The sequence below is a fragment of the Dipodomys merriami genome, unplaced genomic scaffold, assembly GCF_024711535.1.
Source record: "Dipodomys merriami isolate MVZ:Mamm:240054 unplaced genomic scaffold, mDipMer1.0.p SCAF_78, whole genome shotgun sequence".
Lineage (NCBI taxonomy): Eukaryota > Metazoa > Chordata > Mammalia > Rodentia > Heteromyidae > Dipodomys > Dipodomys merriami.
The window spans coordinates 5,933,062-5,949,945 of record NW_027206379.1 but is presented as its reverse complement, the minus strand read 5'-3'; the positions used below and the strand labels follow the sequence as shown (position 1 = coordinate 5,949,945).

Below are 16,884 nucleotides of genomic sequence, written 5' to 3'. Positions count from 1 at the left end.
GGCTGAAATTTAAGGATCAAGACTTGAAGCTAGGGGCTGGGAAGTTGGCTTAGTGGTAGAGTGCTTGCCTTGCATGCATAAGGCCCTGGGTTCAATTCCTCAGTATCACATAAGCAGAAAAAAGCCAGAAGTGGCGCTGTGGCTCAAGTGGTAGAGCGCTAAAAAAAAAAAAAAGACTTGAGTCTACTTTTCTTTTCTTTTCTTTCTTTCTTTTCTTTTTTTTTTTTTTATTGTTGGTCATGGGGCCTGAACTCTAGGCCTGGGCGCTGCCCCTCAGCTCTTCAGCTCAAGGCTAGCGCTCTATCACTTGAGCCACAGCTCCACTTCCGGCTTTTTCTGCTTATGTGGTGCTGAAGAATCAAACCCAGGGCCTCATGCATGCAAGACAAGCACTCTACCACTGAGCCACCTTCCCAGCTCCCAAGAGACTTTCATCTTCACTTAACCAACTAAAGGAAGTGGAGGCATAACTCAAGTAGCTAACCATGAGCAGAAAAAGCTGATAAATCAAGATTGTGAGGCCTTGAATTCAAGGCTCAGTACCAGCATACATAAAAGAAACAAGTCAGGTCTTCTCAGAACTACTCAGAAGTCAGATCCCATCCTTACTTGCCACTTGTTTCTCCCATCTCAAAATGTTTATGGTTTATTTCTCATTTAAAAGTCTATGACACCGGGCGCTGGTGGCTCACACCTGTCATCCTAGCTACTCAGAAGGCTGAGACCTGAGGATCACAGTTCAAAGCCAGCCTGAGCAGGAAAGTCCATGAGACTCTTATCTCCAGTTAACTACCAGAAAACCAGAATTGACACTGTGGCTCAAAGGGGTAGAGCACTAGCCTTGAGCTAAAGAGCTGAGGGACAATGCCCAGGCCCAGAGTTCAAGATCCACAACCTACAAAAAAAGAAGTCCAGGCCATAGCTAGCAGTGATAAAGCCCATGCATCCCAAGCATAAGAGCTTGTCAAGCCCCAGTACTGCCCCCCAAAAGTCTAAGCTGGCACTTGGAGTCTTGTAGTACCCCAATCTTTTACCTGCTCCCTGGTTCTGTGCTTTCAGGGCCTTGCACATAGTGGAACATAAGAGTCTAACATTTTTTTTAGGGAGACGGAAGAAGGTACTGGGAAGAAAGAAAACCCAGTCTAGATCATCAGTGAAATGTAAGAATGGACGTGGAAGAGCCAAGAAACGCCAACACCATGTGAAAAAGAGAAAGGGGAAAAAGACAAAGGTAAGAACCTGCAGTGGTTTTCAGACTTGGTGGCTTTCCTATGGGTCTCGCCGCAGACGACATCTGAGTGCTTCTCTCTGCAGCTACTTTGTAGTTCCCTGAGAACAGTCAGCTTCTCTTGGGGCAGAAGTCAAAAGCAGGATAGGGAATGCCTCCAGTCCCCAGAAGCCAGATATACTGAGGGGTGTGTACAGGATATACAAGGGTTGTAGGATAACCCCTGGGACCCATGTGGGCAGAGAGAAGTCACGTTCACGCGGTGTCTGCTTGGTCTGGGCAGCTGGCTCATGGTGTCTGGGATGGGAGCAGATGGGTATGGAAAGGAGGCAAGCCCTCTAGGCAGAGGACTCTTGCTCACAAGCAGCCTAGAGCCCCAGCAGCCTGGGCCATAGCCATTAACTGGTGGAGATACTTTCCTGCCAGCTCTTGCCTAGTAGAAGGTAGAAGTAGGCAAAAGTGTGTGGTGTCTTTGCCCCACATACCTGGTTCACCTGCTGTCAGAGCTTGGGGGGTAGTGATGGCAGGGATACGCTCAGGCCTTTGCCATAGGTAGTACCCTGGTTGTTCACTGGATAGCCTCATGCTGTCGCTGGGCCCCTCCTAGCTGTTGTCCTTACGTAGATCCCTGGGCTGACACAGAGCATATTTCTTTTTTTTTTTTGTCGGTCGTGGGGCTTGAACTCTGGGCCTGGGCGCTGTCCCTCAGCTCTTACAGCTCAAGGCGAGCGCTCTACCACTTGAGCTACAGCGCCACTTCCGGTTTTCTGGTGGTTTATTGGAGATAGGAGTCTCATGGTCTTTCCTGCCCGGGCTGGCTTTGAACCGCGATCCTCAGATCTCAGCCTCCTGAGTAGCTAGGATTACAGGCGTGAGCCACCAGCGCCCGGCCAGAGCATATTTCTTTATAACACAAAACTGAATCACAACCATTAGCCAAGTGTTTGCCACATCTTTTCTGGATCTATATCATTTTTTAAAGTTATTTGTGTTTTTTCATTTGTTTCTGTCAGTCGTGAGGCTTGAACGCAGGGCCTGGGTGCTGTCCCTGAGCTTTTTCGCTCAACGCTAGCACTCTACCTCTTTGAGACATAGCGCCACTTCCAGTTTTCTGGTGGTTAATTGGAGATAAGAGTCTCAGGGGCTTTCTTGCCCTGGCGAGCTTTGAACTGCACAGATCTCAGCCTCCTGAGTATATAGGATTATAGGCATGAGCTACCAGCACCCATTTTAGGTTTTTTGTTGTGGTTGTTTGTGGTGGTCATGGGGTCTGAACTAAGGGCCTAGGCGCTATCCCTGAGTGCTTTTGCTCAAGGCTAGAGATCTATCACTTTGGGCACTACCTCCAGTTTTCTGGTGGAGATAAGAATCTCATGGATTTTCTTGCCTGGGCTGGCTTTGAACCAGCATCCTCAAATCTCTGCTTTGTGAGTAGCTAGGATTTGTGAGTAGCTAGGATTATAAGCATGAGCCACCAGCGATTTTATTCTTTTTATTTGTTTATTTCTTGTAGCATTGAAGATTGGGCTCAGGGCCTTGAACTTGCTAGAGAGGCCTTCTACCCTGGCTCATATCTTCACCTTGGTTGGTTATTGTTGTTGTTTTTGGTTCTAGTCCTGGGGCTTGAACTCAGGGCCTGGGTGCCATTGCTGATCTTTTTTCTTTTCTTTTTTTGCCAGTTCTGGGGCTGGTGAAACCCTGGACACTGTCCCTGAGCTTCTTACTATTTGTTTTTTGTTTTTTTTTTTGGGGGGGGGGGTTGGTTGTGGGGCCTGAACTCTGGTCCTGGGCGCTGTCCCTCAGCTCTTCAGCTCAAGGCTAGTGCTCTACCACTTGAGCCACAGAGCCACGTCCAGCTTTTTTCTTTTTTTTTTTTTTTTTCGTCGGTCGTGGGGCTTGAACTCTGGGCCTGGGAGCTGTCCCTCAGCTCTTCAGCTCAAGGCGAGCGCTCTACCACTTGAGCTACAGCGCCACTTCCGGTTTTCTGGTGGTTTATTGGAGATAGGAGTCTCACGGTCTCTCTTGCCCGGGCTGGCTTTGAACCTCAATCCTCAGATCTCAGCCTCCTGAGTAGCTAGGATTACAGGCGTGAGCCACCAGCGCCTGGCACGTCCAGCTTTTTTCTTTTTGCTTATGTGGTGCTGAGGAATCGAACCCAGGGCCTCAGGCATGCAAGACAAGCGCCTTACCACTGAGCCACCTTACCAGCCCTCTCTTAGCTTCTTTTGCTCAAGGCTAGCACTCTCACTTGAGCTACAATACCAGTTCTGGCTTTTTCTTTGTATGTGGTACTGAAGGAATTCACGCATGCTAGGCAAGCACTCTGCCACCACTAAGCCGCATTCCCAGCCCTCACTGATTTTGTTTAAGGATAGTACTCTACCACTTGGGCCACATCTCCACTTCTGGCCTTTTGGTAGTTGGAGATCAGTCTCCCTCAGACCTTTTATTTATTTATTTATTTATTTATTTATTTTTTGTGCTGTCCTGGAGCTTGAACCAGGGCCTGGCCTCTGTCCTGGAGCTTTTATGTTCACTGTATCAATTGAGCTACAACTCCACTTCCGGCTTTTCTTTTCTTTTTTTTTTTTTTTTTTTTGGTCGGTTGTGGGGCCTGAACTCTGGGCCTGGGCGCTGTCCCTCAGTTCTTCAGCTCAAGGCTAGCCCTCTACCACTTGAGCCACAGCGCCACTTCCAGCTTTTTCTGCTTATGTGGTGCTGAAAAATCGAACCCAGGGCCCCATGCATGCAAGGCAAGCGCTCTACCACTGAGCTACCTTCCCAGCCCAACTTCTGGCTTTTTTTGATAGTTCAGTAGAGATTCTCATAGACTTTTCTGCTTGGGCTGGCTTTAAGCCACGATCCTCAGATCTCAGCCTCCCAAGTAGCTAGCATAATAGACATGAGCCACCACTTCCAACCTACATGTCATTCTTGCTCATCAGTTATTCCTTTCTGTTGCTTCTGTTCAGAATGACGTCACAGCTCGCGCCCGTATAGCGCGGACGCTGGGCCTCCGCAGGCCTGTGCGTGGCACCTGCGTGCCATCAGTGTACAAGCCAGTAGACCCCTCGCTGGGGCTAATGCGAGCAGATATCGGAGCAGCTTCCCTGTCCCTGTTTGGAGACCCCTACGAGCTGGACCCCTTTGACAGGTGACTACACAGATGACTATCTGACAGGGGCACCAGCTCCCGTCACCCTTGGACCTGGAGGGTTGTGGGCCTGGCGTTCTCTAGATCTCTCTCAGATTTGTTTAACACAGGCAACCCCTGCTGGCGCCGAGCTGTCATCCCTCCCTTTGACATGTGTTCCTTTCCAGCAGTGAAGAGCTCTCCACCGAGCCCCCTTCCCCTCTGAGTGTCAAGAGGAGGGTGCTGTCCCGCTCAGCCCTGCGGTCTCACCAGCCCGTGGCTAGACCTGTCTCTATGGGACTTCCCAGGTATGTGGCACTAGGAGTGTGTGGGAGGGCCAAGCAGGGGCCATGGCCACATTGCTGGGCTCTCTCTGTGGTCTCCCCTTGGCTCTGGAATGTTTGAGGTCAGCGCCATGCTGCATCAGGGCCTGAGAGCCCCTGGCAGAAGAGGAATGGGGCCCCCGCCAAGGCAGGAGCCCGGTCCACACTCACCAACTCTAGAGACTGTTTCCTGCCAGGCCAGGTGCCGATGGCCCACACCTGTCATCCTAGCTACTCAGGAGGCTGAGATCTGAGGATCTTGGTTCAAAGCCAGCCTGGGCAGGAAAGGCTATGAGACGCTTATCTCCAATGAGCCACCAGAAAACCCAGAAGTGGTGCTGTGGCTCAAGTGGTAGAGCACTCGCCTTGAGCTGAAGAGCTAAGGGACAGCGCCCAGGCCCAGAGTTCAAGCCCCACAACTGACCAAAAGAAAAAAAGTTTTCCTGCCAGCTCTTGTCCTAGTAGTAAACAGGGGCAGCATAAATGTCAGAGCTGTGGAGGGGGTGGTCTCAGGAATCTCCCTGGGTCTGCCCATAGCAGACAGGTCCCTGCCATGGCCCCAGAGCCCGGTGTGGAGGAAGCCCCGGTCCCTGACCTTCTGGGGAGCATCCTGTCTGGCCAGAGCCTTCTGATGATGAGCAGCGCTGACGTCATCATCCACCGGGACGGCTCTCTCAGTGCCAAGAGGGCAGGTAAGCACCTTGGGTTGTCACCCCTTCCTTCCAGCTCTGGGAGGGGAGACGCACTTTCTCCAGAGGCAGCCATGTCAGCCCAGCTTCTCAGGCTCTGCTGTGAATGTGAACCAGAGAGCTGAGGGCCGGGAGCCTGCGGAGCTTAAACACAAGGCAGTCGTCACGTCAGAGTCGTCACGTGAGAGCGGCATGTCTGGCATGTCTGTGGTTCCTCCCTGACCCCACCCCCGTGGCTGGCCCAGTGCAGCTGCAGAACACATCCTACCCCACAGTCGCACCTCTATAAAGCAGCAGCAACAGAAGTAGCAGTGGGTGAGGAGTAGGGGAGAATGGCCAGGAACGAGGTGAAATGATTGCCATCTGATCTTCTTGTTACGTAGCTCCCGTGTCCCTCCAGCGCACCGTTGTAGCTCCATCTAGAAGGCAGGACGCGACGAGAGCCAGGGGAGCTGATGCTGCGCAGCCTGGCACGCCAGCGTCAGGGAGCACAGCCAGCGGACTCGCCCCCAGTGGCCAGCCACAGAGCTCTGGCCTAAGCGGCTGGGGCAGGTCGGCCCTGCACCGCAGCCCGGCCCACACAGTGGGGGCGCCTGTGAGGCCGGACTCATCTGCAATCCCTGGGTCAGGCCACGCCCAGAAGCCATCAAACCAGAGTGGACCTAGACAGAGTGGCAAACTCTGGCTTAATGGCACCAGTGCACAGGTCTTGCCTCTTGTTTCTGCCTCGCCTAATATCTCTACCGGTCATTCGAATCCTCCACCTAGAAGCACAACCCTTGGACATCACCCAAAAGTAGTTCCCAGGAGAGCCAGTATCTCAGAGCTGCCCAGGATACCGAAGGTCCAAAGGGACAGCAGTGGCAGCAGACGGGACCCGGCCCGAGGTCAGAGCATCGAGATCCCCAGCACGTGCATCAGTCGCCTGACAGGTAGAGAGGGCCCAGGGCAGCCAGGGCGAAACAGGGCAGAGAGCAAGCCAAGCAGCAGGGCCCCCCAGGAGCCCAGTTCACAAATGGGCAGCTCCCGTTCCCACGGAAGCTTGGCCCCACTGGGAGCTTCAAGAGGGAAGGGTGTTGGGTCGACCTTCGAGAGCTTCCGGATCAATATCCCAGGAAACACCGCGCACTGTAACCAGGTGTCTAGCCCTGGCTTCTGTAATACATTCCGGCCTGTGGACAGCAAGCTGCAGAAGAAGGAGAATCCTTCCCCTCTCTTCTCCATCAAAAAGACAAAGCAGCTCAAGAGTGAGATATACGACCCCTTTGACCCCACTGGCTCTGACTCAAGCCCTCGAAGCAGCAGCCCTGAGAGTCTTGGCCCCAGCCTCCTGCCATCTGAGATCACAAGGACCATCTCCATCCATAGTCCTAAGGCTCCCCCGTGCCAGGCTGTGCGCTGCGTCACCTCCTACAGGGTAGATAGCGTCTTCGGGAGTGAACCAGAGCCAGACCCGCCTGGAGAGTCCACATCTGGCACACTCAAGTTCCAGAGCGAGGGCCCTACCCAGGGGGCCTCTTACGTGGAAAGAGAAGGGCTAGATGAGGATCCCACAGAGCGTCAGAGTCCAGCCCTGCGGACGCAGCGGTCCTCCCTGGCAGACCCCTGGGACGACGACGATGCAGTATCCCGTGGCCCCTTCTTTGGCTCCGAGGAGCGGACGGTGACTTGCGTGACTGTCCTGGAACCAGATGCTACGCCCAGCCCCCCTGTGCGGCCGGTGACCACCCACAGGGTTGTCGAGCTGCGGGCCCCGTCGCGCTCCCCGTCCACTTGCAGTTCCCGAGGTGGGAAGAAGGCCAAGAGAAAGAGGTCGGCCAGGGAGCACCGGAGGATGCGCTCCAGTACCCGTTCTGGCTCCAGGGACAGGACTTCGCACTCAGCATCACCTGTGGCTGAGGAGCATGCTAGGAGGCACCGGGCCAAGGCCAAGGGCCGAAGATCTTCCAGTGACCGTGCCAGCAGCCAGGAGAAAGCAAAGAGGAAGAAGGCCAAGGGCAGGGATAAAGAGTGGAGGCGGGGTTCTCGGGGCCGGAGCCGGAGGCAGGCCCAGTCCCGCTCTGTGAGCCCCGGCAGCTCCTCTGAGCGCAGGAGGAAGAGGAGGCGTCGCTCGGGGTCCAGGCCTCGTGGGAGGGAGTGCTCCCCTCCCAGCAGCCTCGAGAGGACCCGGAGGCACAAGCACCAGCGAGAGCGCAGCCGAGAGCGAGCCGATAAGAAGGAGAGCTCATCCCGGTCTCAAGAGAGGAGGCGGTGGAGATCGCCATCGCCTGGCTCGGAGCACAGGGCTCGGCAGCCTCGTCCCCACGAGAAGCCGCCTCGTTCCCCGGAGAGGAAGGACGCTGGGAGGGAGGCTTCCCCTGCCCCCGCCCTGCAGCAGGATGGAGACCACCCGGAAACGCTGCCGGCCGCAGCAGGAGTGGGCACCTTGCCCGAAGTGGTGCTGGCTGACCCGGACCCCTCTGCGGCGCCCCCTGCCCTGGAGGTGCCGGCCGAGTGCCCACTCGAGGATCTGGACTATGGCGACTCTGTGGAGGCGGGCCACGTCTTCGAGGACTTTTCAAACGAAGCCCTCTTTATCCAGCTTGATGACATGAGCTCACCTCCTTCCCCTGAAAGCACCGACTCCTCCCCAGAGCGAGACCTTCCGTCAAATCCTGCCCTGCCCCTGGCCAGCCAGCTGCATGATACCACCCTGGCAGCCATCCAGAGGGAGGTGTCCCTCATCCATGATGGCCTCTCACAGCCCACACCACCACCAGAGGGCCCCCCAGAGCAGTGTCCACTCAGGCAGGATGTGGCAGAGACGCTTGCCCCCACTCCCAGTGCCCTGGGTGTGGCCCCTGAGGTGAAGGAGGCCTGTGAGGTGGTCAGGCCCGAGGACGCTGTGGCACAGGCCCCGCTTTTGCGGTCCAGAGCTCTGGTGAAGAGAGTCACCTGGAACCTACAAGAGGCTGGAGGCGGCGTCCCAGCCCCGGACAGAGCCCCACGTGAGTAGGCGAAGAGGCGGGCGGGGCGGGGCGGGGCGCCACTGCGGCCTGTGGGGGGGCGCACACCCCGAGAGCCATTGCGGCCTGTGGGGGGCGCACACCCCGAGAGCCACTGCGGCCTGTGGGAGGGCACACACCCCGAGAGCCACTGCGGCCTGTGGGGGGGCGCACACCCCGAGAGCCACTGCGGCCTGTGGGGGGGCACACACCCCCAGAGCCACTGCGGCCTGTGGGGGGCACACACCCCGAGCCATTGCGGCCTGTGGGGGGCGCACACCCCCAGAGCCACTGCGGCCTGTGGGGGGCGCACACCCCCAGAGCCACTGCGGCCTGTGTGGGGGCACACCCCGAGAGCCATTGCGGCCTGTGGGGGCGCACACCCCGAGAGCCACTGTGGCCTGTGGGGGGCACACCCCGAGAGCCACTGCGGCCTGTGGGGGCGCACACCCCGAGAGCCACTGCGGCCTGTGGGGGGCACACCCCGAGAGCCACTGCGGCCTGTGGGGGCGCACACCCCGAGAGCCACTGTGGCCTGTGGGGGGCACACCCCCAGAGCCACTGCGGCCTGTGTGGGGGCACACCCCCAGAGCCACTGCGGCCTGTGGGGGCGCACACCCCGAGAGCCACTGCGGCCTGTGGGGGCGCACACCCCGAGAGCCACTGCGGCCTGTGGGGGCGCACACCCCGAGAGCCACTGCGGCCTGTGGGGGGCACACCCCCAGAGCCACTGCGGCCTGTGGGGGGCGCACACCCCGAGAGCCATTGCGGCCTGTGGGGGCGCACACCCCGAGAGCCACTGCGGCCTGTGGGGGGCACACCCCGAGAGCCACTGCGGCCTGTGGGGGCGCACACACCCCGAGAGCCACTGTGGCCTGTGGGGGGGCACACACCCCGAGAGCCATTGCGGCCTGTGGGGGGGCACACACCCCGAGAGCCACTGCGGCCTGTGGGGGGGCGCACACCCCCAGAGCCTCTTGCTTCCCTTGGCTCTTTTTTTTTTTTTTTGGGTCGGTCGTGGGGCCTGAACTCTGGGCCTGGGCGCTGTCCCTCAGTTCTTCAGCTCAAGGTTAGCGCTCTACCACTTGAGCCACAGCGCCACTTACAGCTTTTTTCTTTTTGCTCATGTGGTGCTGAGGAATCGAACCCAGGGCCTCATGCATGCAAGGCGAGCGCTCTACCACTGAGCCACCTTCCCAGCCCTTCCCTGGCTCTCTGGGGCTTACACACACATAATCCAGTTCCTTGGAGATTGGCAGATCTACGGCTCAGCCTGTGATCGCATTGCTGGATAGCTTGCACAAGGAGCAGGCCACAGGGTACCTCCATCCTCTGTCTCTTGGGCCCTCAGGGACACTACTTCACAGACCTCAGGAAGGAGCCTGGGATGCGGAGGACGGGGCCCCCACGGGGGTTCAGCAGGTGCTGTTCTCCCAGCTGCCCCCTCCTAGCCACATGCTCCTGGAGACTGGGTTCCCTGACACAGACTCCTCTCAGGTGAGTGCGGGGCCATGTGCTGGACCAGTGGGCCATGCAGGCAGGGGTCCGGCCTGACAGATGGTCCTGCTTCCCTTCTGCCTGGCCCCTTCTGCTCTGGGAGTGGCTCAGGACTCAGTAGGAACATTCTTGTCCAGGTTTACAGCCCAAACATGCCTCCTGCTCCAGCTCAGCCCGCAAGCATCCTGCCCTACCCACTGGTCAGCCCGCCCCCGGTCCAGTTTATCCTGCAGGGGAGTCTTCCTTTGGCAGGCTGTGGCCCAGTACAGGGCCTGGCCCCTGTACCCACCATGTTAGCCACAGCCTCAGAGCTGGCCGGTCAAGCCACAACGGCCAATAACTCAGAGGAAAGGACTGCCACTCCCAGGCCATCTGCAGAGAAGACCAAGAAGGAAGAGGTAAGCACTACCCCTTCCTGTGCGGGCTTCCATCTTGTTTTGAAGCCAGAGTCCTTGGGATGGGTTCGAGAACGGAATCTAGCACAGCAGCTTTGGTAGAGGACAGCGGATGTTGTCTCTAATGCTCCTGGGCTGAAGGAATTTCCCAGCACTGCAGGCCTCCAGCCAAAGGGTCCTGGGCCAAGTCCTGGCCGTTCTGTGAGGTCCCACATGTTCTCTCTCGCAGTACATGAAGAAGCTCCACATGCAGGAGCGAGCAGTGGAGGAGGTGAAGCTGGCCATCAAGCCCTTCTACCAGAAGAGGGAGGTGACCAAGGAGGAGTACAAGGACATCCTGCGCAAAGCCGTCCAGAAGGTGGGCTTGGGCGGGCGCGCGGGCGCAGAGGTGGGCTTGGGCGGGCGCGTGGACGCGGGGGAGGTGGGCTTGGACGGGCGCACGTGCGCAGAGGTGGGCTTGGGCGGGCGCGCGGACGCGGGGGAGGTGGGCTTGGACGGGCGCACGTGCGCAGAGGTGGGCTTGGACGGGCGCACGTGCGCGGAGGTGGGCTTGGATGGGCGTGCGTGGGGGAGGTGGGCTTGGACAGGCATGCGCGGCTGTCACTACACAGAAGGTGGGCTTGGGCAGGCGAGCACGGCTGTCGTTAGGTCGAATGCCCAGACCAAAGTGGTGCTGTGGCTCAAGTGGAGCACTAGCCTTGAGCACCTAGCCCCTGAGTTCAAGCCCCATGACTGGCAGAGAAACCTCAACAAAACCAGAAAGCCCAGTCCTGAATATGATAGGCTACTGCCATTTTTTTGTCTCACAGACTTTCGGGGCCTATAAATTAACTGTGGATCAGCTGACTGGGCCATGTTGACAGTTGAAAAGGCAGATACCAGCCAGGCACTGGTGGCTCACGCCTATAATCCTACCTACTCAGGAGGCTGAGATCTGAGGATCGTGGTTCAAAGCCAGCCAGGGCAGAAAGGCTGTGAGACTCTTACTCTCCTGTGTAACCACCAGAAGATCAGAAATAGCCCTTTGGCTCAAGTGGTAGAGCCTAGCCTTGAAATGAAGAACTCGGACAGCACCCAGGCCTAGAGGTCAAGCCCCACAACCAACAACAACAACAACAAAGGCAAATCCTAGGGATGTTTAAAGTTAAAATTGCCTAGTCTAGGTCTGGGAAGGTAGCTCAGTGGTAGAGCGCTTGCCTTGCATGCCTGAGGCCCTGGGTTCGATTCCTCAGCACCACATAAGCAAAAAGAATAAAAGCCGGAAGTGGCGCTGTGGCTCAAGTGGTAGAGCGCTAGCCTTGAGCTGAAGAGCTGAGGGACAGCGCCCAGGCCCAGAGTTCAGGCCCCACAACCAGCCCAAAAAATAAAAATAAAAATAATAAAAATAATAAATTGCCTAGGCTACTCCTGGCCTGTAGATAAGGCCCTGAGAAACGAACAGGACTGTCTGTGGTGCTGAGTCTCCAGTTTCACAGGAAGGCCCTGCAGCCCTGTAAGATGGCAAGCAAGCTGCTAGAGAATGTTTCCTGGAGATGGCAGACAGGTCTGCCACGGTCAGTGCCTGGTGTTCGAGGCCTCAGAGTAACAGTCTTCTTCCTGCAGATTTGCCACAGCAAGAGTGGGGAGATCAACCCCGTGAAGGTGGCCAACTTGGTGAAGGCATACGTGGACAAGTACAAGCATATGCGTAGGCACAAGAAGGCGGAGGCTGGGGAGGAAGTGCCTGCCCAGGCCGAAGCCTGAGGCCAGGAGCGCTGGGCAGGGCCCCTGGGGACACTGCTGTGTTCTGTGTCTTCAGTGGCAAAGGTCTGGGACCACCAGCACTCCTGCCTCGGGCTTCCATGACGACACCTGTCTGCACCTGTCTTGCTCACGGTTGAAAACTGGACTTTTTTTATATGTATATTATAAATACAATGTTTCCATTGTGTTCTAATTTATCAAAAGTGACTTACCTTGAGAATCTTTCCTACCGACTAAGTATTGGGAAGTGAGCCGCGGCTGGCTCGTGTCTTGTGCACCGTGCACCTCTGGTGTGGCGGTGCCTTACCTTTTCTGATTGCTTTGTGCTCCTGTAGGGAGGCCTGCCTGCCGCCCTCCCCCACACCCTGCCTGCCTTCCAGAGCATTTGTATGCAGCAGGGACTTGGTGGCTGCAAAGCTCACCATGAAGCAGTGTGCAGGGATGGGGTTCTGTGAGGGAGGTGGGGTGAGGTGTAATCCAGGCCCAGCCATATCAGTCAGCGCCATTAGCCAGCCGGCTGCTCGGGGAGAAGCGTCCTGACTGCTTAGTGCCACTCTACCATGACAGCACTGGCTCTCGCTCTTTATTGAGGGGAGGTGGCGGCCGGCCTGGGCCCGCCGCTCCAAGTCAGGAGGAAGTGCTCCAGGTCATCATAGAGGCTGTTGGTGCTGGACAGGCACAGGCCCAGGCTGCTGCTGTCCAGCGAGGACACGCCCTCCCGCTGCACGCCCTCCACATGCACGCGGCACAGCAGCGGCTCCAGCTGCAGGGGAGAGCGTCTCGTCACTCCTGTCTGTGGCCAGGCCGCCCGCCCCACCCAGAGCGCCGGCCTCACCTTCACCAGGATCAGGCTCTTCTCCTTGGGCCTTCTGGCGGACAGGTCCTGCCCAAAGCCCAGGTAGATGGTATAGTGAGGGGATCCCGGGCGCTGTCTCGCCCGGAACTCGCCCAGTTCTGCAAGAGGAGGCTCTGGTGAGCAGGTGGCCAGGGCACCGCCTGGGACAGCCCCCGAGGGCACCCCACTGACCTCTGAAGAAGGTGCCGAAGTCAAAGATGGGCGTGTGGCAGTTGCGCTCCAGCAGCTGCGCTGGGGTGGAAGGGCTGGCAGAGCCCAGTGGGCTTCCCACCTCCCAGTACACCTTGCATTTGCCCATGCGCAAGGCCCACAGTTCCAGCCCCCGCAGCTCCAGCTGCAGGCCGGGGGCCACGTGCCGCAGCAGCTCCTCTGTGTAGCGCAGCTGCTTCTGGTCGGGGAGCTCAGCGGGGCTGGGGAAGAGGACCGGCTGGGCCTCGGTGGCCAGGGCAGCCGGGCCTGTGGGGTTGTACAGAAACACACAGCCCGGGTGCCCCACCACCGCCTGGAGCACGGTGCGGCCTTTGTACATGATGGTCACATCCAGGGCTCCCGGGCCAGGCTCTGTGGAGGGACGGAGCTGTGAGCACAGGCTGTGTGTGCCCTGGGTCCATGCCCGGGAAGGAAGACCAGAGCTGGCCCTGTCCCCAAGCCCCTCTCACCCGTGGTCAGTGCTGGGTGCTGAGGTCTGGGGCCGGGGACGTCCTCCATGGTCCATGGGGCACTGGGCTCCTCAGGGTGCGCTGCACCAGGAACCACAGAGGAGCTGCTTAGTGCTGACGGTGACGTGGTGTCCCAGTGTCCCAGCTTCCCTGCCCTGCTTCCTCCACATCTTGGTCAAGGGTCAGCCCAGGGGGCTCTGCCAGGCCCCTGCCCTGTCTCCTGCAGAGAGGAGCCTGGAGTCTCACCGGGAGCCTGGGGGAGGGCCAGGTTTCCTCCCAATGCAGCCTCCAGCAAGGGACCCCCCAGGAGACTCTGCTGCAGAACCCCAAACAGCGGGAGGTCCCCTGCATCACTCCCCATGGTGGCCAGAGGTCCTGGGGTGTGGGACTCAGCACCTCCTGTCAGGAATGGCCCTGGGACTCCTCCCTGCAAGGAAGAACAAGTCAGGCCAGCAGCTGCTCAGGCCCCACGCCTAGGGAGAGGCGGTGGGTCAGACTGTACCTGTGCTGGTGGGGCAGCTCTGAAGGCCTCTTCCTCCCCCGGGTGGACAGCTGGGATTTCGGAGGCTGGCGGGAGACCTGGCTGTGAATGAACAGCCCCAGGGCTCTCCAGTTCCAGCACTCCCCCCCGCCCCCCCAGTCACAGCCTAGCACTTGGGCCTGCCTGGGAAGGAGCCAGCCCAAGGCTGCACCAAGTCTTTACCAGGCCCAGGCCAGTTTCTAAAACTAAATCTGACATCCTGGAGAGCAGTGAGACACACACAGTAGGTCCTCCGCTGTTCTTCCCGCCTCCCTGGCCCAGCCCTCGGCGCGCCTCACCTCTGCCCCCTGGCTCGGAACTGAGCATGTAGACTTTGTGGGGGTCGACCAGGTCCCCAGAGTTGTCCTGCAGCATCACGAAGCGTCGGGTGCTGCGCAGTGCACAGCGGAAATTGGTTTTCCAGCCAGCGCGCTCCGCAGCCTCGGCTTCCAGGGAGGGCTGGTCGCCTCCACTGCCGCTGGGTGGCCACCTGCCCCGGGCCACGGCCCAGGCCTGGTGAGGACAGAGGAGGTGGCTGGGGGAGGCCCGCCGTGCGCCCGGAAGAGGCTTGCGTGTGCAGGGCTGGGTCTCACCTTGAAGATGCGTGCGTCTGCCTCCCCCAGATCCTTGCGAGCGAAGTGCTTCCAGGGCACACGGAAGACAGTGTGGGTCTCGTCCAGCCACCGCAGCCCCTCATACCGGCCACTGCTGACCTCACTCAGGAGCCACTCGCCAAACAGCACACGCTGGACAACCCTGCACGCAGGGCAGACGCGGCAGTCAGGCCTGCAGCCAGGCACACCCTCAGGGCAGGGGGGAGGTGCTCTCACCTGTCCTGAGCCGCAGCCATTGCTCCTTCTTGTGGGGACAGTCTGGAGGTCAGGGGGCCCTTGGCGTCAGAGACGTGGTCTCAGGACCCGTCCTGCAGTTGCCACGGCTGCTAGGGGGGAATTTGTGTAGCCAGGAATCACAGGTGTGACCCAAGATGTTGCCGTGCAGGATCACAGATGTGCGCTGTACACTTGTAGCCACCTATGTTGCCTACTTATGGGTTTGTGGCCAAGGTGGCTGTCTGTGTGACCGCAGATGTGGCGGGTGCACACACGTGGAGTCACAGATGTTGATCCAGCGTCCGGGCCTGGACGGAGGTCGCAGGCAGGACCCTGCGGGAGACAGGCAGGAGAGGCAGTGGGGAGGGCCGGCCCAGGCTGGGAAAGTGAAACTGCGGCTCTGGAAACGAAACCTAAACTCCAGAGCTGCGGCGGGCAGGCGGGCGGGCGGGCGGGCAGCGCTTTCCCAGGTCCGGAGCCCAGGCCCAGGAGCTCGGGCCCCAGGCCACGGCCACCTCCACCCGGCCCACCCAGCCAACCCAGGCCCCCCACCCCCACCCAGGCCTGCCCCAGCCCTGGGCTGCTGGTGGGAACCCTCTCGTAGGCCCCCCCCCCCCCCCCGCTCTCGGGTCCTCTGGCCCTTTGCTCTGCCCCGACAGCCAGACGGCCATCCACAGTGGGGACAAGGACCCCAGGCTCCTCGCCGCCTCACCTCCCCCACCTCCCCCCCACCGCTCCACCTAAGCCGGGGCCCCTACCTGGTACCGGGACCGCCGGGGCGGAAAGTTTCCTCTCCCAGCAAAGGGTGCCTGAGCTCTTATAGTGGAGGGCGGGGCAGGCAGGAACCCGAGCCGCCCAGGCCCGCCCACTCCCGCCCTGCAGCCGGCCTGGCCCCGCCCTCCGGCCAGCCTGTCTCCAGCCTCATCCATCCCTGCCCCCCGTCCCCACGGCTCCGGCCATCTTGCCCCAGCTGTCCTGCCCCCATCCTGTCCCCCACCCTCCAGTCAGGTTGGTCCCCAGCGCTCAGCCACCCCTGCTCCGGCCCCGGCCCTCCCTCCGGCCGTCCCTCTCCACCCTGTCCCTCCCTGTCCCATCCCCAGAGGGCCTGGACAGTGCCCAGGAGGGGCAGATCTGCTCCCCCCTGCTCTTCTAAACCAGGTGCATCCGAGGGGTCCTTTCCTCCTCCAGGAAGCACAGAGCAAACCAGGGGTTTGTTCCCGGTGTAGACAAGCTGATCCGAAACCTAGACCTTCCTCCCTGCCCTGTAAAGGTAATGGGAGGGGCCGGAAGCAGGAAGCATTAACAACCTGCTTAGATAGGAACAGTCACGCCCCAAATTAAAACTCGTGGGAAAATGGGTGGTACCTTAACTTTAAGGAGATGCTGGCGACCCAAGGGGAGCAAGTCCAGCCTGGGCCCTGGAGGAAGCAAGCTGGTGGGAGAGCGGCAGCATTATATTACAGAGGACCTCCTGCACCCGCCCCACGGGGCCCTGCACACAGGCCTCCCTGCCTAGGGCACAGACTTCAGAAGGAGGCTGAGAACCAAGAGGCCCCTCCCCAGAAGGCTTCATGGCAGATGAGTCTCTGGGCTGGGTTGAGAAATAGAGATCCAAAGATGGCCAGAGGGGCTGGGAAGGCAGCTCAGTGGTAGCACTTGCCTTGCATGCATGAGGCCCTTGGGTTCCATTCCTCAGCACCACATAAGCAGGAAAAAAGTGGAAGTGGTAAGCCGGGCACTGGTGGCTCACGCCTGTAATCCTAGCTCCTCAGAAGGCTGAGATCTGAGGATCACGGTTCAAAGCCAGCCTGGGCAGAAAAGACCGTGAGACTCCTATCTCTAATAAACCACTAGAAAACCAGAAGTGGTGCTGTAGCTCAAGTGGTAGAGCACTCGCCTTGAGCTGAAGAGCTGAGGGACAGCGCCCATGCCCAGAGTTCAGGCCCATGATTGAACAACAACAACAAAAAAGTGGCAGAGGGCTTGCCTCACATGCATGAGGCCCTGGGTTTGATTCCTCAGCACCA

The 16,884-nt window shown here is 59.1% G+C and overlaps 2 protein-coding genes across 10 annotated transcripts in view; one reads left to right on the top strand and one right to left on the bottom strand.

Moving 5' to 3' along the window:
- The window catches only part of LOC138818726 (PHD and RING finger domain-containing protein 1-like), a 30,597-nt gene extending 18,408 nt beyond the window's left edge, over positions 1-12,189 (top strand). For 5 of the 9 annotated variants that reach the window (XM_070009792.1, XM_070009787.1, XM_070009795.1 and 2 more), the window contains exons 10-18: positions 1,104-1,231; positions 4,201-4,382; positions 4,550-4,669; positions 5,222-5,376; positions 5,757-8,360; positions 9,709-9,854; positions 9,992-10,252; positions 10,479-10,607; positions 11,852-12,189. In XM_070009792.1, the coding sequence (XP_069865893.1) occupies positions 1,104-1,231; positions 4,201-4,382; positions 4,550-4,669; positions 5,222-5,376; positions 5,757-8,360; positions 9,709-9,854; positions 9,992-10,252; positions 10,479-10,607; positions 11,852-11,992 (3,866 nt within the window). In that variant the 3' untranslated portion in view covers positions 11,993-12,189. The remainder of the gene's footprint in view (positions 1-1,103; positions 1,232-4,200; positions 4,383-4,549; positions 4,670-5,221; positions 5,377-5,756; positions 8,361-9,708; positions 9,855-9,991; positions 10,253-10,478; positions 10,608-11,851) is intronic. The other 4 variants (XM_070009791.1, XM_070009796.1, XM_070009794.1 and 1 more) reach the window with 2 other exon arrangements.
- A 371-nt stretch (positions 12,190-12,560) lies between these two features.
- On the bottom strand, positions 12,561-15,697 carry Irf7 (interferon regulatory factor 7). Its single transcript, XM_070009801.1, has 10 exons — positions 15,616-15,697; positions 14,858-15,190; positions 14,621-14,783; positions 14,327-14,540; positions 14,010-14,074; positions 13,754-13,934; positions 13,508-13,588; positions 13,020-13,409; positions 12,828-12,946; positions 12,561-12,755 (listed from the first exon to the last, which is right to left on the bottom strand). Exons 2-10 carry the CDS (start codon positions 14,875-14,877, stop codon positions 12,576-12,578), a joined length of 1,413 nt encoding a protein of 470 aa, XP_069865902.1. The 5' UTR covers positions 14,878-15,190; positions 15,616-15,697; the 3' UTR covers positions 12,561-12,575.
- Positions 15,698-16,884: the final 1,187 nt, after the last annotated feature.

Excerpts from the sequence above, each read along its gene's own strand:
- Irf7 (XM_070009801.1), bottom strand. The coding sequence starts at position 14,877 with ATGGCTGCGGCTCAGGACAG. Across the intron at positions 14,784-14,857 it reads ATGGCTGCGGCTCAGGACAG|GGTTGTCCAGCGTGTGCTGT; the intron begins GTGAGAGCACCT and ends CCCTGCGTGCAG. Across the intron at positions 12,947-13,019 it reads CTTCGGCACCTTCTTCAGAG|AACTGGGCGAGTTCCGGGCG; the intron begins GTCAGTGGGGTG and ends CTCCTCTTGCAG.